Raw genomic sequence first — 26889 nt, 5'->3', positions numbered from 1 at the left:
GAACCTTGGGCAGTTTCTAAACTCGGAGTGAATGCTCAGTGTCAACAGAAGTATTTAATCATACATTTCACTGGAGAACCAAGTTAAAATGAAATCCTAATAGGCACACACTGCGAAATTGAAGTCAAATTGCTGAGCCAGAAACGTGCACCAATAAGTCCTCTGTCAAGTTATACTCATTTCCTTAATTATTTGTTGCTGATGCTCAAAATATACGGGAAAAGACTAATCAACATTTCCCATAAATGTTCTTGTTAAATGTTGCCTCGACAAGTTGATTTTTTCAGATTAGCAACAATCTGCTCTACTCCATTGTTCACTCGCTTTCTAAACCTCGCCCCTTTTCCGTGCGAGCCTTCTGATTGGCTCTATCTGGGTGCGGATGCCGTCATCGCTCGGAATGCCCATTCATCTGTGCACTTGGGCGTTGGACTCCGCATCTTATTAGCAACAAGGGAAATTTCTCCATTTTCCACCCTGTCTAGAGCGACACAGCCACAAATCTGGGATTTTTTTATTACTTCTCTTCACTTGGCAGTTTTTTCTGCGTTTTACCCAATTTGTTGACTGAGACTGGACTTCGATTACTCTTAGAGTGAACTTTCCAAAGGGGAGCATCTGCGAAGAGCGTGCAAATAAGAAAGGGGCTTGTGGTCTTTGTTCGTTTTTGGATCGGTTGAGTTTCTTTGTTGGAGCGAAAGCATGGGAGCGCAATTCTCCAAGACCGCTGCAAAAGGCGAAACCGTGGCAGAAAAGCCAGGAGAGGCTGCTGCTTCACCTACCAAGACTAATGGACAGGTACATTTTAAGTTTCATTGAAAATGTTTTTCTATTCATGTTATTCATACACAGAAAACAGCGTCAGTTTCTCTGTGCGTTATTGTTGGACACCGCATCCAAGCGCAAGCCGGGTTCCAGCGTAATGGTGTTTTGACTAATATTAACCTACGGCAAGAAAGTTTAAAAACAGTTTTGTTGTCTGTCAATAACGAACTATTCCAAAGTATTTATATTTTACTTGTTTACATGTATTTTAAGTCGTTGTCTGGTCCAATGGATATTTTCAGACCACTGTTTTTTGGGCTCAGGGACCAATTTGCATTGAACGCCTACAAACGATGGCCATGTGTTTTATTTATCAGGCTGTGTAAATCCAAATATCAGTTAAGGCTCTCGAGAACGTTTTGCAAGAGAAACAGAATCAAGTATTTTATTTCTGTGAGAAAATTGAGAAGTTTGGTGTATGATTGAGATAGTGGCGTGGTCGTAACAATGGCTCGCTTCGATGTGGCTCCCCTTACCACGCCTTTTGTTACAGATGCTCACAGAGGGGAGACGCTTTACTAGCACAAGGAGTGGAGCAGATAGCTACTCCACTTTAGATCCAATACGGTGTAATTAACTGTGCGCTATATGGTGTGGTTTTGAGTGAATAAATATGAAGTTTTAAAACTGATTGAAGAAAAAGCTATTTTACAAATATTAGCTTTTGCTCGTTTAAAACGCTGCCCTGCGTGATCCGGTGTATTAATGAGCATCTGCTGTTTTAATGAGCATCTGCCTCAGTTTGGCGCTTCTGCCCGGTATGGACTGTGTAAGGCGCACATCGCCGCCTAGCGTCAGATGCTTGAAATGACCACGGTATTTCGGAGATTCGTTATGCCCGTGATTGAATAAGCCCAGTTGAAATGTTAAATAAATGACATTTCCAGTCAAGTTTGATTTGACGCTAAAACTCACTCTGATAAAAATCCTGGAAATATCAAACATGGTGTTTTCAAGCCCAAAGATGGCTCCTATCATGTCTCCATTTAAAGTCATGGTGTCTGCTGCCCCTTGTGTCACTATGTGGCAGTGCACTGTATGGGTTTCCAACTACCTGTGCACCGTGGTTCTAATGTCCTCCTTGTTTCCTGTAGGAAAATGGGCACGTGAAAGTGAACGGGGACGCGTCCCCTGCTGCTGCAGAGGCGGGTAAGGAGGAGGTGCAGGCCAATGGCAGTGCCACCGCCGAGGAGGCGCCCAAGCAGGAGGCCGAGAAGGCTGAGGCTGCTGCACCTGCAGAGAAGGAGGCCGCCGAGGGCGAGAAGGAGAACGCAGAGGCCGCCGCTCCGGCCGCCGAGGGCGAGGCTGCCGCCAAGGCCGAGGACGGCGCCACGCCTTCCACCAGCAACGAGACGCCCAAGAAGAAGAAGAAGCGATTCTCTTTCAAGAAGTCCTTCAAGCTCAGCGGCTTCTCCTTCAAGAAGACCAAGAAGGAGACCGGCGAGGGCGAGGGCGAGGAGGCCGCCGCGTCCACGGAGGAGGCCAAGGCCGAGGGAGCCGAGGCCACGGAGGCAGCCGCCGCCGAGGAGGCCAAGCCCGCCGGAGAGGAGGCCGCTCCCGCCGCCGCCGCAGAGGAGACCAAGGAGCCCGCCGCAGCCGCCGCCAGCCCGGTGGAGGCCAAACCCGAGGAGACGGCAGAGAAGTCGGCCGAGGAGGCCAAGGCGGCCACTCCCGCGGAGGAGCCCAAGGCGGAGGAGAAGCCAGCGGAGCCTGCAGCAGAGGCCAAGTCCCCCGAGCAGGAGGCCCCCAAAGCAGAGGAGCCCGCACCTGCGACACAGGAGCCCGCAGCCTCCAGTCCAGAGGCCCCCGCCGCCGAGGCCCAAGAGTAGGGCCCCCAGCACCAAGCAGAACGGAAGAAATAACACCAGAAAAAGGAGAAAAAAAGATAATCAAAGAACATTTTTCCCTGTTTGTATGTTGGAGTGGTGCCAGTTCCTGGCTCTGGAGAACTTGTCTACAACCAGGGATATTTTAAAGCTTTTCTTTTTTTTTCTCTCCTCCCTCCCCCTTCTCCACAAAACCCATCTCAGCCCATTGTTACTACCATTCCAGCGGGCAGAGCGAGGTGGGTGGCTTAGATGAGTAATACAGAAGAAATCACATCCACACTCTGACATATATTTTTTTGCATCAGTATTAAATGTTTTTGTTTGCCTTTTTTTTGTTTTTGCATTTTTATACAAAATGTATACTTGTCAAAAATGTATGGACATGCCCATGGTATGAAGGAGAACTGGGGTCAAAGTTGAGATGTACATGAAGGGTGCCTGGGGGAGGGCAGTGGGGGGGGGGCGGGGCTGGATGGAGAGGGCAGGGGGCAGGAGGTGGAGGCGGCACCTTTGTGCCTGGGAGCGGTGCCACAAACAGACTATGACATTTTAAAGAGTAGTCTTAAAAAGGAAAAAAAAAACGACCAACTTTTACATACCACAAGAGTACCATGCGGTTTACAACACTAAAGTCATATTTACTGAGGGATAATGGTAACAATAAAACAACAACAAAGATTTCAATTCCCAGAGCTAGGTTTAGAAAGACATTTTTAAAAGAAAATCATAGGAACTTTTCACTTCTCTCATTAGCTGTACCAGTCATTGATTCAGTAGAACTACAAGTTGTATAGGCATTATTGTTTATTGCTGGTTTTATGACCTTAATAAAGTGTAAGTATGTATAGGCGGGGTGTTTTTAACTGTGATTATTGTACAAATGAAATCTTGATCTCAAGCACATGAAGTTTGCAGCTCTCTTTTCCACCCTGCTCATTTTTGTAAGATAACAAAAAACAACGAAGTCATCCTGGAAGACCTTTTAAGCAATTTTGAACTCAACCAAGCTGTGATAAGTGGAATGGTTACTGTTTATATACTGTGGTATGTTTTGATTACAGCAGACAATGCTTTTTCAGTGGTCTTTGACAAATTTAAGGAATCTCTATCAGATGCAATGTTGGTGTAGCATCTTGTCTCTCTTTCTTTTCTTTTGTAAATACTGGAGAAGCTTTGACCAATTTGACTTAGAGATGGAATGTAACTTTGCTTACAAAAATTGCTATTAAACTCCTCTGCTTAAGGTGTTCTAATTTTCTGTGAGCACACTAAAAGCAAAAATAAATGTGAATAAAATTTCAGCAGACCCAGTCATGTCTTGTTCTACACAACACACACACACACCTGGTCAACCTTGCGGCATCTTCCAAAGTCATGACCGAGCAGCATAGGTAATGATCACACACTAGGCTTTCAGTTAACTGCTGCAAACTGTGCTGAAGCACTACAACCTTCACTGACATTTAGCCTGAGCTGGCTATTAGAGGAGAGGGATAATGCAAACTTGACTTTTAGAAACTGAGTATGGCCTCAGGCTTAACCATTACAGGAGTAACTGACAGCTATGGGAATTCTTGGGTGGGATTATAGGATTGATATTTACATTGCTTAGAGTTCCCACACATAAAAGGCCACTGAGAGCTCATAATGTGGCTCCTAATAATGTTTTAATACTGTTGACAAGTGAGCAATTGATTACACTTTAAACTTCTTTGTGCATTTACCAAGCTAGTAACGATCTTGTTGACACTTTTGAGCCTTATACAAACCTGTTGAGTCATGTTCCCTAGGTGACCTTTAAAGTGCAAACTAGGGGCCTGTCTTACAATGGAAGACCTTTAACGTTGGTGGCTGCCCTTCTTGGGGAAGTCCCACCAATGTCATGCAAACTCTACAAGTGGCATATTCTATCTAGGCAGATAGCGTGTCGCAGTGAGATATCACCAACTACAAAATATTATAATGGAGGGAGAGGATTTTGGATTAGGCATTTTGTGGGATATATATGCACGACACCCTACATTTGGGCACTCAGAGGACAACCATTAGGCCCATATTGTGGCGACTACATTATTCTGACATATAAGGCCTACACCAAGCCTACAGCACATGGAATCTTCAAGTTGGCAGAGGGAACCATTTCATTTTCATGAGCAGGTCCGGGTTTTTGGCCTCATCAAATCTGCACTCATAAAAGTGGGGTGAAAAAGCCCGATGTTGTGTTGGGCCCCACCTACTATAATGCCTTTCCAGCAAACATTTAGTCATGCTTAATGTATGCCTTCAACATGCCAATTACTACTACTTTACATGATTCTAGAGTAGCCTAGGCCCTTAGCGTCAAATTTAAATAATTGACGTTATGGCACTTAGCATATTTTCGACAATACACTTACACCGTCCTATTGAAACGTCACATATGTTAATGCGCAGTTTGCCTCAAGCCCGAGAAGTAATAATGAAACTCACCAATAAGCAGCAGTCCATATCGGGGTAATGAAGTAACATCACGTTAAACAGGCTTCCATTCCATAACTTGAAGAACGCGGCTCCTCAGGCTTGGCAAATAAAATATGGACTTGCAAAATAGCCCGACACTACCCTCCGCCGGATGAACTTAAAATTGCACTTTGGATGACAATTCTCCCAAATGTCCACATTGCGGGTCACGTCACGTCGCGTCACGTCTGTCTAGAAATCAGAGTAAACCCACGTGGCTGTAGCCCAATTTTGCTTAGGTTATTTTTCTATTTACCCACAACTACTGCAATTTTAATTTACATTAGATTTATCCAGCTAGGTGGCAGACATAATGAGAGATAAAATGTTTTACTGACTGATTCATTTATTTGAATAATCATTATAAATGCATCCTCTTGAATCTTATGACAAAATCCAAGGACAACAACAAGTATAAAAAACATTTTAATACGTAAATGCAAAATATCAAATTTGAGACAAACATGAAGTCAATGCAGGTTTCATTTCTAACAACCACATTATTCTCTCTAGGACACATCAATACAAACAGACAGTTCATTTCCAAAAAATAAAAAGCCTATTTAAAAACATTTAGCTTCCAAAGGGATAGACAGCAAATTCATGCTGTAAGCGGCAAGATGGATTAAAAAGGACCGTCACAATTAACCAAAGACAATGGAATTACAACCAAAGAGAGAAAGAAAGGGAAAGAAAGAGAAACATGAAACAAATCCAAACATGTATCTATGACACACATTTTAATAATAAATATAATGCTTGTGGGCATCGAGTCTGGTATGTGAGGCACCGCTGCCATCAAGCCTGCCAGTGTGGAGCAGTAGTCCCCCTTGTGGCCACTTCAGGCACTGCTGGTCTGTTCGCTCTTCACGCTAAACAGAGAAAAGCCTTGTCACACAATGATCAACTACACCGTATGCCTTAACTGCAAACATGTCCATGACCCCATCCTGAGCTGGGCCATAAATACAATCAGGCAAATTTGGTGTCCATCTTGACTACCTATGTCCATGACGAGCAAACGGCAGACTTCATTTTGGCCTTTGCCCCAGTGTCTCACACACTAATGAGACTACTGGACGATAGCCACTGAATACTGAACATCACAGTTTGGTTTATTAGTTAGTCAAAGATCTGTATCCCACTAATGTTAGTGCACACCATGTGTGTGAGGTTAGAGGAGCTGCCCCTGTCAGACAAGATGCGTCAGTCAAATTGCAGCACCACAGACACACACACTTGGAGCAATCCCCTTAGATATGTTTCAACAGGCAATTGGGTTTGCAAACGTCTTCAAATTCATGTTGGTGGGGGTACATTATCATCATATATGGTTCCCACTAGCTGGCCAAGAAACTCAGCTAAACATCCTGCAGAAACGCAAGAAAAGCTTTCACAGCACTTTATTGCCAACTCTATCTCCACAACACCCAAAATAGCACATTAAACTTTTATCTAGGCCAACTGGGCTGTTGAGGCTGTTGGCAAGGTTTGCAAAAGCCATTTAGGTAGTTAGTTCACTACTTTAGACCTAAACACCTTATTGTGGTTTTCTATCAAACTTGTCTGCAGACACAGGAAATGAGCTCTTACAGTAGTTCCTCCTTGCCTTTAGCGGCTTCACTAAATGATTGGGCTCCTTTTTCCACTGCTGCATCTGCGCTGGTAATTCAGTCCAAAATGGCAGCTCTTAAGGTAGTCTTGGCTGCTCTTCGTGGCGTGCGAGGGAGGCTTACCTTTTTGTGTCCGTCTTCTCTGTGCTAGTCTCCTTGGCCTTCTCCTCCTCCTTCACTTCTGTAGGACAAGAGCGAGAGCGAGAGCAGGCTGATTTGGGCTGACTTACATCTTACAATAGCACATAAACAGTTAGAAAAAGGAGTCTCTGACAGGAGCATAAGGGGTGGTGGGGAATGATCTCAGATCAGTGGGGAGTGATCCCACACGTGGCTTCACAAAGGGACAAGCATGTCAGTGCTCACCAACTTTCTTCTCCTCCACCTCTTTCTTGTCCTCCTCCACGCGGGCTCGCTTGGCTCCTTTCTTGTGATTGGCCACGTTCCTGCGGCCGCCCTCTCCCTCGTCCTCAGAGTCGGAGAACTCCTCGTCACACGCTATCCTCTTATCAGACGCACGGACTGGGAGAACGGGAGAGAAGTGGTCATCATCAAATGAAAATGCTGCCCTTTATCTAAACTGTCCATCTCAAGACATTACGATGATCCATCTCTATATAATCATACGGCGTATGACACACTTAACCCCAACATGCTATTGCAAGTGCTACAGTAAAAACTAAAGGCCATAGTAACGGTCATTGAGATGTTGCTGGCCGTCTGCATTCTTACTGGACAAGCGCTTGTCGGGGTCCTCGGTGTCCTCGTCCACGTTGTCGTCGGGGATGCTGTCCTCTGGGATGGCCTGCATCTGCACGCCCGGAGCGTGGGGCAGCATGCGCAGGTTCTCAAACAGACGCTGCCTGTGGGCCACACACACACACACACACAGCTCATCAGAGCAGAGCAGAGCAGAGCAGAGCAGAGCAGAGCAGAGCAGAGCAGAGCCACCACACAGTCTGGGCCCCTCACTGAGCTCCATCCACAGCATGGTCACACACAAAACGCCTGCCTGCTGGCTTTTGCATTTGCCTAAAAAGATCAGTGCCCGCGCATCACTATTTCCATGTCAAGCACGTCCGGTGACTTACTTGATTTTGTCCATGTACTCGTTAGTGTTCTGGTTGGTCATGTTGGATGGACTGATGTGCAGCTTGAAGTCTGGGCCAAAGTACTCAAAGTAGTCATTGTATGGAAGCTCTGGAGACACACAGAGGAGACATATTAGCAGCGTAGACTATAACATTTCCCCATTCACACTTTTTCTGAGATAGAATTGGTGGCTAAAATGCTGAGTAACTTTTTAAAGAAATAATGTAATGCCATCACAAACTAAAGTGATGAGACCATCAGGGGGTGTGAATCTGTGTGTGTGTGTGTGTGTGTGTGTGTGCACGCGTTCCCCTCAGAGATCCACATTCCATTAAGCAAGCGGCGCGTCTGACAGGCAGTGGTAATGTGCCCTCGTGCACACATTAATACTCGGCTACTGTGACAGAGTGCTGATTCGGCGCCCTGTCAGGCAGCAGTGCTGGGCTGGCCATCCCTCAGCGAGGAGCTCACCGGCCCCTGACACCCAGCTACAGCTGACACACAGGGGCTGGCGCCGCTGCCAACGCGCTGTGCCAACATCACCCACCTCCGCCAGCGCTACCTTGAGAGTCGCAGCATATTTATAGCGCTTCCTCTTTTCAGTTATTTATCTCCTTGTGATACTATATGCAAAACCCCACCCCTAACACCCAACTTTAGACACCAAGGCCATGGATAAATCCTACTCAGGACTGCAACAGATAAAACTAACATTGGGACAATTAGAACTTTAACTTCTATAAAGGTGAGCGTATATCCAATAACTATTTGAAACACCTTCTGCAAAACTTTGATGTGTTTGCGTGTGGGATATCTATCCCAATATGTGATGTCATTGTAAACACACAACTCAAGCTTTACCAACTTTTTGACCGCACTGAACCTAAAAAGTGTACACACAGAGACAACTCATGGAGCTACTCTTAAAGGAGGTCAAACGTAGAGCAACGCTGCCAGACAGTCAGAGCTGGGGCACGGGACAAGCGTGACATGTGCTCGTTCAGATGAGTGTGCATGTCACCGGTGGGGACGTAGGCGTACCGTCAGGGATGTCAGTGTCCAGGGCGACGGCGGTCTCGTAGGTCCAGCAGCGGGCCACGTTGCGGATGGTGTAGCCGCCTCCCCCCAGCATGAGCAGAGGCAGGTTGAAGGACTTCATGTACTCCACACACTTGGCATGGCCTGCACACAAACCGCCACAAAGCACTCGGCTCAGAGAAACACACAAGAGAACACAGCACAGCACAGCAACAGCAACAGCAACAGCAACAGCAACAGCAACAGCAGAGTCTGTCTCCCACTGTGGCCACACTTTCAAGGAGACTAAATGTTTCATGATGCAGAACATTTCAAAGCATCACTGAGATGCACCCACTTCCTGTTGTGTTAAAAACAAAACATTTCACAAATAAAAGGACTGTTGTTAAAACTGGCCAAAATTGATCTGTCTCAGAATCGGTGCTCAGAACAGGACTACACCATGTCTTGCTTCTCATGACTTCCAAAGTAATTCATCAAAAACAAATTCCCATAACCATTTATGAATGGAGAAAGTAACATTCATTCTCGCGAGGTTGGTACGAGCCAGTTGTACACACTGGTGATGAATATATGAGGACTATTTTGAGGAAATCACCTCAGCCCTCAACAAAGAGTTGCAGGAGGTTTTCAAATGGATCTCTGATAACAAACTTGTCCTGAACATATCTAAAACCAAGAGTATTGTATTTGGAACAAAACACTCATTAAGCTCTAAGCCCCAACTCAATTTAGTACTGAACAATGTTGCGGTTGAGCAAGTACAAGAAATAAAGCTCCTGGGTGTAAACTTAGACTGTAAACTGTCATGGTCAAGGCATATAGATTTATTGGCGCAAAAGATGGGGAGGAACATATCTGTAGTCAAAAGATGCTCTTCCTTTTTAACACCTCATCTGACCAAACAGGTCCTACAAACCCTGGTCTTGTCACAGTTAGACTACTGTTCAGTGGTCTGGTCAGGTACCACAAAAATTAATCTAGGGAAGCTTCAGCGGGTACAAAATAGAGCAGCAAGGCTTGCCCTTAAATGCACACAGAGAGCCAATGTAAAAAACATGCATGACCAACTTTGCTGGCTGACAGTTGAGGCGAGGTTGAAAGCATCGCTTCTTTCTTTTATAAAGAACATTAATACACTAAACAAACCAGACTGTTTGTTTAGACAGCTCACACTTAGTTCCAATGTTCACACATACCCCACTAGACATGCTACTAGTGGTAACTACACAATTCCACTAATCAAAACAACACTGAAACAACACACAGTGCTATGTAGAGCTATGGTTGAATGGAACTACCTCCCAGATCAGATATCAAAAATCCAGAGCAAAGTTAGTTTCAAAAAACAAGTAAAGCAGCACCTTATGGTTGATTGCACTAAATCCTAGTATGTACAGTAGCCTACTGGTTTTTATTAACTCACATGCACTTTTTCCTTTTTGTCACTTCATCTCTTGTTGAGGTTTGTCTGTGTTGTGTGTTGGTGGCTTAGTTAGTCATTATTTTTCTGTTTTTCTTTTATTTGGTTTTTTTTTGTTTGTTTGTTTTTTTTTTTTATATATATGTTGTCTTGTTGATTTCTTGTTTGTTATAGTGTGTGGACCCCAGGAAAAGTATTTTCTTTTCCTGTTTTTATATCTGTTGTGTTGTATGTTGATTTCTTATTTGTATGTTGATTTTCTTGTCTATTATATGTTGTGTGTGGACCCCAGGAAGAGTAGCTGGTGCTTTTGCATCAGCTAATGGGGATCCAAATAAAATCAAATCAAATTTTAAGCACATTCATTACATGTTGTTGATAACTGACTAAAAGCAAAGGACAACTCGGGTCTAAATTCCTAGGGTCTATTTTTGGACGAGAATCAGTGTAAATATTAGTCTATGACCAAAACAGCATTCATCAGTAGTTTTGAGTAAACCCAGCATATGCACCTACAATGCAATAGCATATATTGATAGCCTTGGGGGCAAGCTCGCTACATCAGAGTAAATTGATACTTTAAGCCACTGACTGAAAAAGGCTGAACAAATCATTACACTTCTGTGATACTGTGGAGACAACTTGCACTCACTCATGATTGGGATGTAAATTCAATAACAGCTTTATGATCTTCTAACTGCAACCTCACCAAAATCCCCTGATTATTGGAATATAGGGCCATATATAGCAGTGTTTCTCAAAGTGTAGTCTGGGACCACTGGTGGTCTGCAAGCTATCCCTGGTGCTCTGGGAGCAGATAAGGTAAATATCTGCTCGTTTTCTAAAGGGATATTCCGCCATTTTTGGAAATAAGCTCATTTTCCACCTCCCCTCGAGCAAGTTGCAAACGTACCATGGGCGCAGTGATATCACGCACCATCTGAAAACAGTCCCCATAGACAACAAGCAGTAGTGCCTGATATCACTGAGCCCATGGTACATTTGCAACTTGCCTTGATTATTACGCCAGATGAGAGTGTAGTTCCATGTCAAATCAGCCTAGAAAAACACCAGGTTTCATTTTCAGTTGGTCTTATTGCACTTAACTTGAGAAGAGACATGTTTTAAATGGGAAAATTACCGGAAATCTTAGTCACTTTTAAACATGATGCTAGTAGGCGAGATGCTACTGGTTTAATCCGATTCAATGATCTATGCTAGGCTGAAGCTAAAAGTTGTATTGCCAGACTCACAGAATGGCTGGATGAATGGGAAAAAGGTAAATATCAATTGTTTTGCTCAAGGGGAGGTGGAAAATGATCTTATTTCCAAAATGGCGGAATATCCCTTTAAAATGCCTAGGTGTGAGTGCAAAGCAACGGACTGAGAGCCACATAATTTAGGTGTTTAACACTGATCTTGCACGTAAATCCAAAAAATATCAAGAGTTTCCTGTTTATTAGTCCTGACAGACTTCAACAAAACAACAATTTTGCCTGCATAGCTACGCCACTTTACACTTTAAACTGTACACTAGAACATAACTAGTTTTAGTGTAGGTGGTCTGTGCGTTTAGTGCAGGTGGTCTGTTTTTTTAATTGGTTAAGAGGTCTTTGGTCTGTGAATGTTTGAGAAACACTGATATATAGACAATAAAATATAACATAGGTCTTCCAACCTGTGTGGAAGTGGTTCCCATGTTCAGTAATGGCAGCATTCTAAACTAATCCACTGCCTTGTGAAGGTGGAACAGCCAGGAACAGAACACAACTCATGTGAAGGGAAGCTGGCATTCACAACCGGATTGTGACTAGTGCAACTAATCTAGTCAGAAAATTACGCTACACGCCTTCATGTAGGACCCTCTGAACTTGAGATTCTGTGACAAATGCATGCACCAAATAATCGACATGACTAGCAGTACGGGGACAAGAAACAATCTAAGAGTTAAAAAAAAAAAAAAATGCCACACTAAGAGTTTTGAAGAAATCCCTAATTAGGTTAATTTCATCAACAGTTCATGAAAAATGAAGATTAAGAGATTATTTTCTTAATGAGTTTTAAACAACAGAGTGTGCATTTTCAATGGATTGGCAATGAATAATGTGCAAGTCTTCCTTCCTATCTATCTACCCCTGATTACCAGTCCATTTTCATAGTTCATACAGATGGGGCAAGCGAGATTTAAGGCTTTTTCAGTTGCACCAGAATTCAATTTAAGGGGGTATTCACACCTGCCTTGTTTAGTTCGATTAAAACGAACTCAAGTTCGTTTCTTTTTTTTTTTTTTTTTTAAAGATTATTTTTTTGGCTTTTCATGCCTTTAATTGGATAGGACAGTAGAGAGAATGACAGGAAGCGAGTGGGAGAGAGAGCTGGGGTAGGATCCGGAAAGGACCACGGGGCGGGAATCGAACCCGGGTCGCCGGCGTGTGGTGCAGGTGCCCCAGCCAGTTGCGCCACGGCTGGGGCCCAAGTTCGTTTCTTGCTTGGTTCGGACCTTTTTGACTGGTGTGAATACAATCACTCGAACTCTAGTGCGGACCAAACAAGCGGACCGAGACCCAGCTGAGGAGGTGGTCTCGGAGCGGTTCCTATCGAACCCTGGTGCGGTTCGTTTATGGTGTGAAAGCAGACCGACCTCGATCCGACCCAGTTACAGAAATCTACCTTTTTTGGATTTGACGAGCTCCCGTAGTTTTTGCGCATTATGGGAAATGTAGGATAGCTCCGTGACGCACAACAGCTGTAAGCAGCAGTGGGCTAACGCTTTTTTTGCCAACAATAATTTGATTTTGCATCTCCTACCCGTTCCGTCTTCCGTAGGCCTGCTGTTAGCATGTTGGACACACATGAGAGCTCTTCTCAGCTGTTTTGTTGCACGTCTTCGTCGTTGCAAAATTACGAGCATGATATTGTTAAACTTGCATCAAACAGTCTTGACACTCAAGCACTTCTGCAAAGCTGTAACTGTATAAACTATATTGCTAGGATAATAACGAGTACAGTACGCAAACATAGTATTTACGTGGGCCAACTTTGACTTTGGCTTCCTATTCTTCACCCCACCTACACGTTTACCAGCCAATGGTTGAACGACCTTAGCACATGTGCTTTTGTTTATAAATTCTGCTCCGGTTGCAATTAATCACGGTGTGAAAGCGAACCGCACTAAAAAAGAAAAAAAAATTGGTCCGGACCAAATAAGTGAACTAACGGACCTTCCTGGTGTGAATACGCCCTAAGACTACGCTCTCTACCAGTTATAACCATGAGACAAAAATTGGGTTGTAGAGCCAGTTTCACTTTCATTAAATCTGCACTTCCCCACTCTGTTTGAATTGAGCGTTTACAGTAGGTAGGCAGCTAGAGTTTGGATGACAGGGCGTTCCGGTCCATAACAAAACTGTAGTTGGTTCTGCTCATTCTGTCTGGCTGATGCAAAAATTCAAGACAATCAGTAGACAATAAAAAATCTTCCATTATATTATCAGACCATGCAATGGAAACGTCCAATAAACTGAATTGTAATCCTAATTTCATGCTTTCCAAGCTTTTAATGGCTATTAAGTTCTTGTTTGCAATCCATGGTAACCTCGGAGTCTGTGCGATTTATGCAATTACCACCTTTTTCCTATGCTATGTCTCAGAGATGGATAGATGCACATGAGTAAATGGTCTCCACAGTCTAACAAGCACTTTAAGAGAGGAAGTAAAGGAGATCACAGGATATGTCTGGTGCAATAAGGAGGCTTCTTACCACGGATGGTGAGGTTGAAGCAGCCCAGCCTGTCTCCTGACAGAGAGTCTGCACCACACTGCAGAACCACTGCACTGGGCTGGTACATCTCCATCACCTTGGCCATCACCTGCGCACAAACACACACACACACACACACACACACACACACACACACACACACGTGTGACCACGGACAACCTCTTAACAGTCTTGCTTTGTAGTGCTACAGAGCGCTCAGATTCCTTTGCTAAGACATGGTGAACTTACTGGCTTGAATATCTGCTCGTAAGATTCATCATCAATACCGTCTCTCAGGGGGAAGTTGACCGCATAGTACTTGCCCTTTCCAGCGCCAATATCCTAAAGACAAAAAAGAAATACATACTGAAATGAAACTAGACAACACTATTTCCCATAAAGAACAAACAGCTACATCCTACCTGTCACCCCAACAGTTAAGGTTATTTGTCAGGGCTGAAAGTCTCCTCAGTCTACACAATGTCTTCTTCAAACTGCTGTGTGCAAGTCAGACCCTTGTCTAGGTCTGAATTAAACCAACACTGCGTCCCAGAGTGGAGTCTTACCCTGAGGTCTCCTGTCCCCGGGAAATACTCTCCGTACTTATGGAAGGACACGGTCATGACTCGGTCAGTGGTGTAGAAGGCCTCCTCCACCCCATCACCATGATGGATGTCGATGTCAATGTAGAGCACTCTTTGATGATACCTGGGATTCAGAACACAGCGTTAATCAGTCAGTACTGCATTTAACTTAAGACTCACATCCCGCATTTTAACTTATCAAAAACGACCACAACTAGGCCAAAGAACGAATGTCCAATAACATCTCAGACAACGAGGAGACTAGCTTAGAGCCTTACTTGAGCAACTCCAGAATGGCAAGGACAATGTCATTAACGTAACAGAACCCCGAGGCCTCCGACTTCTTGGCATGGTGGAGACCGCCTGCCCAGTTCACAGCGATGTCCGTCTGCTGTCTGTTCAACTTCACAGCTCCAGCTGTGCAACAGGAAGAGAGAAGCGAACACATTGGCATCTCCTCACAGGTGTACAGGCATCACGGGGACAGCATAACTGCCATTCAGTATTGCCCAGTTACCTGGCAGCTAATCTAATCAACAGGAGCAGAATATGTGATGCCTTCTTGTACAATGTCCGAATAACTGCCATTGAGTATTGCTCAGTTACCTGGGAGCTAATCTAATCAACAGAAAGAGAATATCTGATCTCTTTGTGTACAACAAAGAGATCAGATGGGCAACAGTGGGCTATGCAAATGACCCTCTCTACAAACAGAGTGAGAAAATGCAAACATATTTGAACAGACACATCCAGAATGTGTGTCCATTAAGCAACCGTCACAAAAGAGGGGAGATGTTTATGGGACTTGTTTGGGTGAATTATGTGTTTGGAAACAAGCATGGGAAAACTTGGCATGGCTGGTTTTCTGAATCTGAAATATGTCAGACCACACCAATGCCTCGTAAAAGGAAGGTCAGGGTAGTGTGGTAGACTCAAAATGGAAAACAGCATAGGTGGAGGGTTCTTTTATCAAAATGCCGCTTTCCGATGCAATTCACCAGTAAAATTTAGAGGAGGTTGTCAACGACACTGTGCTCTTGTCATGTAAGATCATCATTCATGTGGTTCTTTTCTAGTGCAACCTCGCTTTTTTCACAACATGATAAATGTACTAGGAGTGATGAAGATGCTCCCTACATTCTTTATCAAAACAACAAACAATGAAATAAATTTCACAACACTAACTCACCGGCTGAGCCACCTGTGGAGAGCTGGCAGAACTCAAACAACCCATCGAACACTGGGCAGTCCTCCCCAACATTGACTGGAAACAGAGAGAGAGAGAGACAGAGAGAGACAGAGAGCAGATATGACAGACTGACTAAAGCTGGGCATCAACAAGTGCTTCAGGCAGATACCGAGTCCAGCACAGGTCTGTTTAACTATGCTAACATGTACAACTGCATTGATGGTCTGAGTTAGAAGGGCCCTTACAGCGCTGCATCTGCTTGCTGAACTCTGACATGTTGTCTGGACGAATGGAGCGCAGAAATTTGATGTAGTCATCACTGTGGTACTTTGTCATTTCTTCTGCAGTGGCCTTATGTGGCCTCTGGAAAGCACAAAAACCCAATGAGAGAGAACAAATACAAGGACAAAACCAATACAACTGTTAGGACAGATTGTTATCTGCCATCTGTGAAGTTCATGGAAACAATCTGCTGTACATTCATTTATGTAAAACTATAATCAAACTGTGACTTATACTGATCCTTAACAAACCTTACTTCAGTAGACAATCATTTCCATGTCAGTCTAACACATCCACCTACACAACTACTGCTGTTAATAAATACTACAACTCTGTCACTGAACACGGCCCAACGTCTGTGTGTCAAGCCTTGTTTGCTTTGTGCATTTGTATTTGTTTGTATAACTTATGTTATTTAATGTGTACAGTAGTGTCCTCTATATTGTAAAACATACATCTATATCTTAGATGTACTTTTTAACAACATTTAAAAAAAAAAGTTATATTGTTTTTATTGTGTCAATGTTATTTTTTTACAACGTGGTTCTCAAGAGACAACATTTTAACTCTTTCTGAAGTGTGTTCATAATTAGTGTATATGTATGTATACACCAGGGCTGTAGTCAAGACCACCTTTGTCGAGTCCAAGACAAGTCCAAGACCAGGACCGGTCGAGACCAAGTCAAGACCGAGTCCAAAGAGGTTCAAGTCCAGGACAGACCGAGTCCAACAGACTCGAGTCCGAGTCAAGACCGAGTCCAGGACAAAAAAAAACAAGTTGTATGCATGACAGTATAAAGACAATCATTTTGGGTTATTATTTGCTGATCTAAAAGCAAAAACAGTGTCACAACACCCAGGATTTTTAAGTATAACCATTCCCCTTGGTATCACATAAATTAATTAAAGGGATAGTTCGGATTTTAAGACACGAAGTTGTATGGGTTCCCTGTCAGCAACGTAGTGCATCAGCACTGACTTACCCCCGACAGCGTCCTGTGAGCCGAGATCCAGCCGGTTTTAGATCGTTTTTGATGCTGAAGAAAGTAGTCCGGCAAGTTTCTGGGGTCACGAAAGTAAAGTGTTTTTCTTCTCAAAACCATATGCGTTCAACAGAGTGATATATTTGCACCACAAAAACGTTGTCCAGGAAAAATTCAAACCTCGTTATCACTTACTTATTTTTCGCGATTCCTATCACTGCGCGCTACTGACAGCTGGACAACGTTTTTGTGGTGCAAATATATCACTCTGTTGAACGCATATGGTTTTGAGAAGAAAAACACTTTACTTTCGTGACCCCAGAAACTTGCTGAAGAAAATAGTCCGGCATCAAAAACGATCAAAAACCGGCTGGATCTCGGCTCACAGGACGCTGTCGGGGGTAAGTCAGTGCTGATGCACTACGTTGCTGACAGGGAACCCATACAACTTCGTGTCTTAAAATCCGAACTATCCCTTTAAGTTACAATATAGCTTCACTCAAGACATAGACAAGAATGACCAGTATTAGTGTACTCCAGGGCTCAACATTAGCTTTTAAAAGTGGTTGCCAACTGGGCAACCAGGCATGAGCATTTGGTTACCAAATACAAAAAAAAGGTTGCCCCATTATTAAAGGCCTCATATTTCAGTTTACTCTGTGCACTAAAATAAGGCATACACTTTAATGTCTTGGATACATACTGTCAGTATCTACAGTAGCCTATGTTTAATGTGGTGTGTAGGGCTAATTGAGTACACGTTGGTTGTGTGTACAGTAGGTGTAATTGAGTGCCTGTCACTTTAAGAAATACGTGGTGAGAGTAATTCGCTTACACAGTCTACACTAGTGAAGTTGAAGACAATCTTTTTGGGATCATAGAAGAGATAAGTGTCTTCTAATGTTCACTAATGATTTTTGTGACCACTACACGACTGACATACATGACCTGAGCTAGCGGCATGGCAGGAGCTCTCTCCAGATGTAACAATTTGCCAAGGTTGCGTAGCCTTCTAAACGTTCTTCTTGACGTTAAACCCAAAAGTAAATCTAAACTAAATCCCATAGCCTTGATAGGTTAGCAACACAAATTTGAGAGATGCAAGAGAACAAATCAACTTGATATTAGCCTATTATTATGCGTTATAATCACTCAAACTAGCAGCCGTTTCGCTGTTTATGGCACTGCTCCGCATACGTGTGTGTGAGAAAAAAAGACGCACAGCCACAGGCTTCTGGGAGGGGGTGCCTTGCGCACACGTATGTTTGGCTACTTCAGAAGGCTACTGGGCAACCGTTATTGTCGAGCCCTGGTGTACTTCCCTTGAATATTATAACATGATAAAGACGCCTGGACTCGGTCGAGACCAAGAACCATATTTGGCAAGACCAGTGGCCGAGACCGAGACAAGTCCAAGTCAAATACCAGCGAGTCCGAGACAAGTCCGAGACCATAAAAAACCGGACTCGAGTCCGGACTCGAGTCCAAGTCCGGACTCGAGTACTACAGCCCTGGTATACACACACACACACACACACACACACCAGTGAGTAAGTAATGAAGTGAGTTATTATGGCGATATTTAAATCAAATCACTCACATATATCTCCATTTTCCTGTACAGTCCATAGTTCAACAGCAGGTTGTGAGTCATGCGAATCCTATGGGGTTTCATAGGGTGCCCTTGGCCATAATAGTAGTTCCCAATATCACCTGAAAAGACATGCAAATAAAGATTTCCATGTAAAACTTAACGATTTGAGAATAACATCATAACATGTCGGCATCATACTGCATGCGAGTTGCATCCACCAGCGACCATACATAGCCAAACTTTATTATTTTTAAGAATTGGAACATGCGCATTGGATGCTACCCACGGGGTCCTATCCATCGGTACTTTTGGGCCTTGGCGGTAATGATGATCAACTTCAAATAAAATGGAAATTGTGACACGTGACAACGATGGTTAACTTCGATCTTCAATCTGATTTAATATAGAACTTAAAATTATTAAGTACAAACTTAAAGCTTATACTGCGCTTGTGTTTAACTTGCCAGCTAACGAGCTCGCTAAGGATGGAGTACAATGCCCACAGTACATCCACGAGTGGTTGTTAGCATGCTATCATGGCTAATATTACGCCAGTGTTGGTTGGTTGGTGGTGTCTAGAATTCATTGATTGTTAGCAAAGGGTCTGCGCAAAATCCCAACATAGGTAAATAATACATTATGATATATCTCAAGAAGTCATCAAAATGCCTCACGCATCGGGTTTGTGACAGCGTACAAGAAACATGCTCATATAATTTAACACATTTGTTTGCTAGCTTGTTAGCCATGCTAGCTACTTAGCTAGTTTTCGGCACTGTCTCATATGCTCTGCAAGACAGACTCCAACGTTGCTGTAACCATCACCGAAAGAAAGGACCCGATATACTACCTACCGTCATAATAGTAGCAGACCTTCTTTTTGGTACCAGTTGAAAGCGTGTAAGCCATGTTTGACTACTTTTCAACAAACCGTGCAAAATTAGAACAACAGAACAGGGTCTAGCAGTCGGTCAATGTTGCAAAGAAAAAAATAGGGCAAAGTGGGTGGAGCATCATCAAAGATTCGGTGGTGTGTGCGCGTATACAGGGGGCGTCTAAATAGATACAATAATGTAACAATGCATAAGCAACGACTATACATTTTACATATTTTGTATCTTTGACTTTGACTTGCTTGTTGGTCGTCTATTTGAAAGATAATGTAGAACAACAAAATATTTATGAGTCAGTCAGATGAGTGTTTGAATGCCTGGACGCAATGTTATTCCAAGTAGGTTATCAGTATTGATAGCCTATCTGAAGTCATATAGCCTAATATGGTGGCAAAGAGTTTCTAAATGCACCATTCAGAAGAAAAAAACACTAATGCGGCAAAGGTTGTGATGTATCCTGGCTTTTCTTTTGTGTGCATCAGATTAAGTGTGGTGGATTGTGGATTAGATATATAGGCACCATCACATTTCATCACATCACAGGGTTTTGCCCAGACTGTCAGGCACAGTTATTCTACCTGAGGTGATTAATGACTAAATTCTGCAAGTGTGCCCTCAGAGTTGGCCATTTCTTTTACAATTAACCAAACTGCATTAACCATGATAGATTACAGATCCGCACTGGACAGTTGTGTGAAACAGGTTAATTACTTTGCTGTCTGCAGTGATTAATTAAAATTGTTCGTGTTCATTCGCCTGCATGTGGGGCATTAGGCAACAAGACACAACAAACATTGCAGGTCACTGCTTCACTGACCAAGAGATAAAGTAATTTCTATGTAAAATGGCAATGCCTTTTTCAAAAGGTTTCTTGAAATTATATGATAAGGGTGTGCATTGCATGTGTCACAGTTCTGTTTTTATTTATTTATTTGTTTATTTATCTGTGGTTTATATCAGCATTCTCAATAATCACCCACAATGCACTGTTAATGTCCCCTACGATAAGAGAATCAGTATGCCCGTAATGCATCATTGATATATCCTACAAGTACGTTGATCTTTACTTTTTTGTCAGTGAATAGGTCTGAAGTCAATTCTTGGGTCTGCTCTGCTCCACAAAGTGAGTTCTTATTTAATGCTTTGCAGCCCCCGTTTATAGATGGTCTCATCTAGCGGCACAGTGTGGAGTGCCATCATTCACTGAGATTAGGCTGTCTGCCACCTCTGCCCCGCATTTCCAGGCCTACTAGCACCAAGTGATGTAAGAGAATACTGCCCATGAACCTGCAGCCATAGCTCGCTGTTTAAACTATCAAAGAATAAAAAACACATTTCATGCTGTTTTTAAACTAAAGTATGTCGTACGTATGCAGCACTGTCAAATGTTTCCATATTAAAGATGTGGTTGTTTGTGCATGTGAGTGTTGTGGTAAAAACAAAACCATGCAAGGGTGTTTTAAAGTTATTTTAATTAAATCCTTCTGTCACAGAATGAAACATTTATTATACAGTGGTATGTACTTGTAAATGTGAAGAATCGGTTACTTAGAATGAACCACAGGTTTTGTTTAAATAAAATAAAACACTTTGATTTTCTGTAAGCATATAAAAACAAATGAAAAAAAATAACTTAAGTCTGTTTGACCACTATATTGTACATATTAAATGCTTCACTGATAATTCACATATCTTCTCTTATCAGGAATACAACATTGGTGTAAAATATTTGCTCTTTTAAGCTAATCTTACACTTCCACTCACATTAGGTTACAGAATGGATACAATCACTGGATGGCTGTTGATTAAAAGTAAAGAGGTGCATAGTTTAATTTGAGGACATGCTCAAAATATAAGACACTAACACTACACCATGAACTGTAACTGCATTGGTTTTAACTGAAAAAAAATAGCACCTGCATAATTTCATACGGAAAAGAATGAACCTCCTTTAACATTATCTGAGCCTTGGTTCCTCGACAATGTCCTCTTTATTACATACAAAAGTAATGAAGGGACACATACTTTTGTAATGCATCAGTTCCACATTCAGAGGTGCATTTTACCCCAATAACAATATAGCTATTTATGGTGTGTAGGATGGTGCTTACATTTCACTATAGAAAGTGTGGGATCCTTCCATATGGTCATATGGCCATTTCACAAATAATCTCAACGTCTTCAGTTAATGCCGGGGTCCATACAGGATAGCAGTGAACATATTGATTACAGTGGGCAACTGTAGAGCTTGCATCAACAGGAATAACCGAACAGTTTAACACACATTTCAAAAATCTTTTTTTTTTTTTTTCATTGGCTTACTTTTACAGACAAAAAACATGTAGTCAATTACATATTTGGTCACATTTTTTGTTTGCCTTAAGTTTCAAATTCAAGAAAAGTGCTTCATTTAAATATCAGTATTTTTGAGAGGCAGTGCTTCCACCAAAGGAGTCTCCTCAGGGCCAGTTGAAAGTCCTGCCTGTGATCTGGTAAAACTTCTGATTGAACGGGTGGAAGAACTTCCTTAGTTTGGCCACCACCGCAGGGTCCACCTCTGGGTGAGTGCGCCCCTTGCTGCCTGCCAGGCACTTGCTGAAGACAATGTTAAAGCGCAGGCAGTAGAATCCCCGCGTGGCGTTAAAGTACAGGTTGTACTGGCTGATGCGCGAGGGCAGGTTGAGGAAGCGCTCCACCAGCTGCAGCTCCGGGAGGGGGTCCGTGATCAGCCGGTCCCCATCCACGATGTGGAACTGCTCCACGGGGAAGTACTTCAGCCAGCGCTCCAGGTGCTTTGTGTAGATGCTGGTGCGCACCGCTTTGTACTTGGTGTTCACCTCGCAGGTGTTGGCGTCGATGGCCAGCTTCTCGAACTTGTGGTAAGTCTTGTTCTTGCGCTCCTTGCCCTCCAGCACCTGCGTGTAGTCGGACACGGCGCGCGTGGTGGGCTCGCGCACGATGATGAGCAGCTTGATGGAGGAGTTCATCTTGAAGATGCGCTCGGGAACCTCCTCGGTGATGAAGTAGGCCGGGCTCTTCTCAATGGTGATCTGGTGGGGGAAAGAAAAGGGCATCTTCCCCCGGTACCAGTCGATGCCGCGGGCGTAGTTCTGGTCGTTGTCGAAGAAGTGGATCTCCTGGGAGGCCTTGACCACGGCCGGGTGCAGGTTGAGCATCTCCAGCAAGGCCCTGGTGCCCCCTTTGCGCACCCCAATGATGATGGCTCTGGGTAGCTGCTGCACCAGGTTGTGCAGGCGGATCTGCTCCTTGGTGGCATTGCCTTTGCGGAGCTCGTGGAGCAGGCTGCGCTTGTACTGCAGGGTCCTTAAGGAGATCTGGTCTGCAAGGCCAGGAGGGGCCAGTCTACTCTCAATGGGGCAAATTGGCTGTAGCCTACACAGAAGAAAGACATTTGAAAGACACACATTCATTAATATTTGATAAGAAATTCAATAAGCCATACACATTAGAATGGATTGTACATATGTCCTATGCCTGCTACGTGCAATTAGTACAAAAGTGTTGAAATTTTAATATACATTCAATTGAAAATGAATAATTCATTGAGCATATATTGTTGCTGACATGTAAATCATTCATGCGTGCGTTGCACATGCCATTTAAAATGTTGATTTAGCATTCTCAAGGCGTCACACGTGCAACAGTACCACTGACCTATCCAAGGTCCCAACCCTGGCCACTAGATACAGGAGACTCCCAATAGCAAGGCTGCCCAGCACGAAGAGTTTCTGTCTAAGCAACACCTGCTGTTTGAATAGCATGGCCCTCCATCAATCTTCAGGACTGCGTCTTCAGCCTAGGGAGAGCAGAGCACATAAAGCACTAATCACTCGGAGGCAAAGAGACAGCGTAATGTTTATTAACGCACACTCAATCAAGTCTTACAAGTGATTAAGCCACGTGGCGCTGGAGCTGCAAAGTGCTGCAAAGGCATTAGAGCACGGACGCCCCGCACTTCCTCCCTCCATTTATTTACCCTCCACTTTATTTATTTATTTCTTTATTTTTTATTTATTCTCGTCGGTGCGGGGAGTTGATTTGATGGAAAGAGTGGTGTGCCATTCCCCCCCATGGGAGCCTGTTGATGGCATCATTCTCATTTTGTCAACATCCGATTTGGAGGACACAGTCTATAGAACTCAGAGTCACATTTTTTGTTTTGCATTTTTTTTAATCTCCAAGACGGAACAGTCTGTCAGAGCTTATGTGCCAATTTTGACAGGGCGTAGGAACATTATTATTATTCCCCCCCTGTGACTATTGCACTATTCACAACATCATAAGGATAATTTAGCATTTAGCAATATCTCAGGAGAAGGAACAGCAAAACAAAGGATCCATAATTTTGTTGTTGAGGACATGTTGCATTTGTTTGCTTCGCTGAATTAGTAATGCCCAAAACAAACCATTTAGGAAATGAGAACTTAATGGCAGTAGTAATTTTATTATCCCATTAGTTCACATCAGCCCTCACATTAGTGCAATGAGAGAATGAGGAGTCGCTACTTTGTGACACCACAAAACAATGCTCCTTGACATTCCATCTCCTGTCTTTGGAGAAAATGGCCTCTCTGTGAGTTTGAATGGCTGAACTGCATAGGATGTTGTCCTTGATATGTATATTTAGGCAGCTGTTTGATTTCACTGAAGTGTTTTAGAGATTCCATTCCAAATCTACCATATCGACACGAGTCACACATCCCAACTCTAGAGTGCCCTTGAGTTGCATGGTGATTCTCTCCATGTGCTGTTCAGGGGCCAATCATCAGAGAGAGCACTCTGTGTTGTTGCTAACCCAGTCTGATCATTATTAATGATTTGCTAAAGCACGTATCTCTCACGGCCATTTACATGCAGGAGCTGATTACTATATATGTCATGTCCCTGACTCCACTGACCTTCTGCATCAAACATGAGACACACACACACACACACACACACACACACACACACACACACACACACTCACGCACGCGCACGCGCACACGCACACGCACACGCACACACACACACACACACACACACACACACACACACACACACACACACACACACACACACACAGACACACACAAACACACACACACACACACACACACACACACACACACACACACACACACACACACACACACAGACACACACACACAGACACACACACACACACACATTGTGGATCAGCCAACAGGGGGCAGTGTTTTATCATTCAAAAGCACTCATCGCAGCCCTTCCCCTGGACAATGTAGATGATGATTTCATACTGCTCTCCGGCTTTTTCTCCAGCTTATATCCAAACAGGCAAACATACATACAGAGAGCAGGGGGATTTACCTGTCACCTACAAGCCAGGGGGCATGACTTTCATGGGCTATTCATATATAGACAGTAATGTAAACACATTTTTATAAAATATTTAGTTATGGTATGGAATATCATATCCCACTTCTTAGACATTCACAGAAACATAAACATGCACATAAACACACAAAGACACACTGGTATTAATGATCCCAATAGTTTTTACAAGTGTGTAGAAAGGCAAGGTGGTCACCAGTGGAGTGTCTCACAGCTGTGATCAGGCCATGCAAGATAGTCATGGCCAGCAGCACCATTTTCCATGAGGCAGAAAAAAAATGTCCCCATCCTAAACCTTCAGAAGCGTGTCAGTTTAAGACCACTGGAAGTGTTCTCTTCTTGATGCTCCAGCCAAAGCACATTCCATTGCTCTCACACCATGATCTGTTTAAATGTGATTTAAAAAAAAATAAAAAAACAGACACAACTGAATAAAAGCTACAGCAGATGGCTAATGTCATTTCAAACACTGTACTGGCATGGCTAACACAATATCTTATAGTCCTGAGGAAAGGGATCTTAGAATCGGCTTGTAACCCAGAAATATAAAGAATACCGTTCCTACAGTGGCTATTGAGACAAGAGTATGAAAGCTATTTCAGTTTTTTATCAGTGCCCTGTAACAATAGGGGAATATAAAACCATTTATCCAGTAGCCATTCCTTGTTTGCAATTTCCCATTTGGAAATGAAATGTTTTTTCATTACAAAAAGCATTTCTGTGAGACTGGGTAGTCATTTAGAGTCCTTTAGAGAGACTTTCCATTCATACTGTGGTTGAAACAGGGACTCGTGAACAAGCAATAAAGTGTTTTCCATGGAGCACTGACATTTTTTCTCTACACCCACACTGACTACTTGGTGCACCATCATTGTGTAGACACGGACATCATCTGGATCAATAAATCTAACTTTTCAGAAGCTAGTTATCTGCTACGTCTCTGAGCTTCTTCTACAGCGCCGCGATCCACTCGCACTGCACAATATCCAAGGTAAAAACGATTGACAGAGCCTTCACTTTAAATAAATGCAGAGGAAGACAGCCAATTAAATATATTTCTAGACACTCTCTCTGTGCTCCCCATCAACAGCTGGGGATATTTTGAGCACCTTCAAATGTCTCTCATGACAGACTCCCTGCACTGTAATAATAGCATTGTACACTACCTTATTTTTAAAATGCATTTTCTTAAAAAGCAGTTGTTGAAGTAAAATGTCTGTCACTGTTTAATCTAAAAATAGTAGTGACACTAACCTAAAATGTTACCTCAGCTTCACAAACAGCATTGTCACTGTTGTATCATGTAAAGGATAACAGTTCAGGCAACTGCTCTTGCCTAACGAGCAAGAATCTCACAAAACATTGTGAAAATACAGCATTTTCTCCCGGAGGCAATTCAGTTGCAGGGTTGGAGAGTGAGTTTGCCCAATACCTAATCATCCTGTGTGGTGTAGTGGTGTCTGCACAACCAAGCCAAACTGGGTGGGTCTCCTTAAGACAATATCTATCATAATGGAATCAGGAAAATGCCTGCAATATATTGTAATGCAATTGCATATGTTTTGAGTGCACACAGATTGGAGATCTGGGGGCATTAGCTAGTCTTCTGCTGTTTGTGCTCACCATTGGGTTTCAAATACATGCTCAGCTTCTTGAGTCTTTCGTCACTGTGTATAGGCACCAACTGCCCAGAACATGAGGGACAGAAGAGTGTACTGAAAAAAAATGCAATTGTAGCTGGTGGGTCACCTCTAAGTTGAAACTGCTGAGCTTGTTTTTCTAACTTGCCACACCACTGTTCTCTTCATTTGCCAGTGGATCCAAGTCATCATTTCAGCTGGAAATTTACACTGCAACTTAAATCTTTCCATCAAGGTGTTAGAGCCACTGTTCCTGGTAGGTGATATCC

General features: G+C 43.2%; 3 protein-coding genes across 3 annotated transcripts in view; 1 reads left to right on the top strand and 2 right to left on the bottom strand.

Annotated features, from left to right (window-relative positions):
• Positions 1-418: 418 nt before the first annotated feature.
• Positions 419-3100, top strand: marcksa (myristoylated alanine-rich protein kinase C substrate a). The gene is made up of 2 exons (XM_062550616.1): positions 419-798; positions 1920-3100. The coding sequence occupies exons 1-2, from the start codon at positions 703-705 to the stop codon at positions 2652-2654; spliced, it is 831 nt and encodes a 276-aa protein (XP_062406600.1). The 5' UTR covers positions 419-702; the 3' UTR covers positions 2655-3100.
• A 2466-nt stretch (positions 3101-5566) lies between these two features.
• On the bottom strand, positions 5567-19732 carry LOC134097857 (histone deacetylase 2). The gene is made up of 14 exons (XM_062550809.1): positions 19566-19732; positions 18718-18830; positions 16098-16215; positions 15853-15927; positions 14942-15080; positions 14646-14787; positions 14329-14421; positions 14080-14188; positions 8900-9040; positions 7858-7966; positions 7499-7629; positions 7133-7288; positions 6890-6947; positions 5567-6025 (listed from the first exon to the last, which is right to left on the bottom strand). The coding sequence occupies exons 1-14, from the start codon at positions 19618-19620 to the stop codon at positions 5995-5997; spliced, it is 1470 nt and encodes a 489-aa protein (XP_062406793.1). The 5' UTR covers positions 19621-19732; the 3' UTR covers positions 5567-5994.
• A 1335-nt stretch (positions 19733-21067) lies between these two features.
• The window catches only part of LOC134097888 (heparan sulfate glucosamine 3-O-sulfotransferase 5), a 43479-nt gene continuing 37657 nt past the window's right edge, over positions 21068-26889 (bottom strand). Inside the window, exons 2-3 of the mRNA XM_062550838.1 lie at positions 23280-23421; positions 21068-22997 (exon numbers count right to left, since the gene is read on the bottom strand). Of these exons, the coding sequence (XP_062406822.1) occupies positions 22064-22997; positions 23280-23386 (1041 nt within the window). The 5' untranslated portion in view covers positions 23387-23421 and the 3' untranslated portion in view covers positions 21068-22063. The remainder of the gene's footprint in view (positions 22998-23279; positions 23422-26889) is intronic.

The sequence above is a fragment of the Sardina pilchardus genome, chromosome 12, assembly GCF_963854185.1.
Source record: "Sardina pilchardus chromosome 12, fSarPil1.1, whole genome shotgun sequence".
NCBI classification, from domain to species: Eukaryota; Metazoa; Chordata; class Actinopteri; order Clupeiformes; family Clupeidae; genus Sardina; species Sardina pilchardus.
The sequence above is the reverse complement of the archived record's forward strand: the minus strand, read 5'-3'. Positions and strand labels throughout refer to the sequence as shown.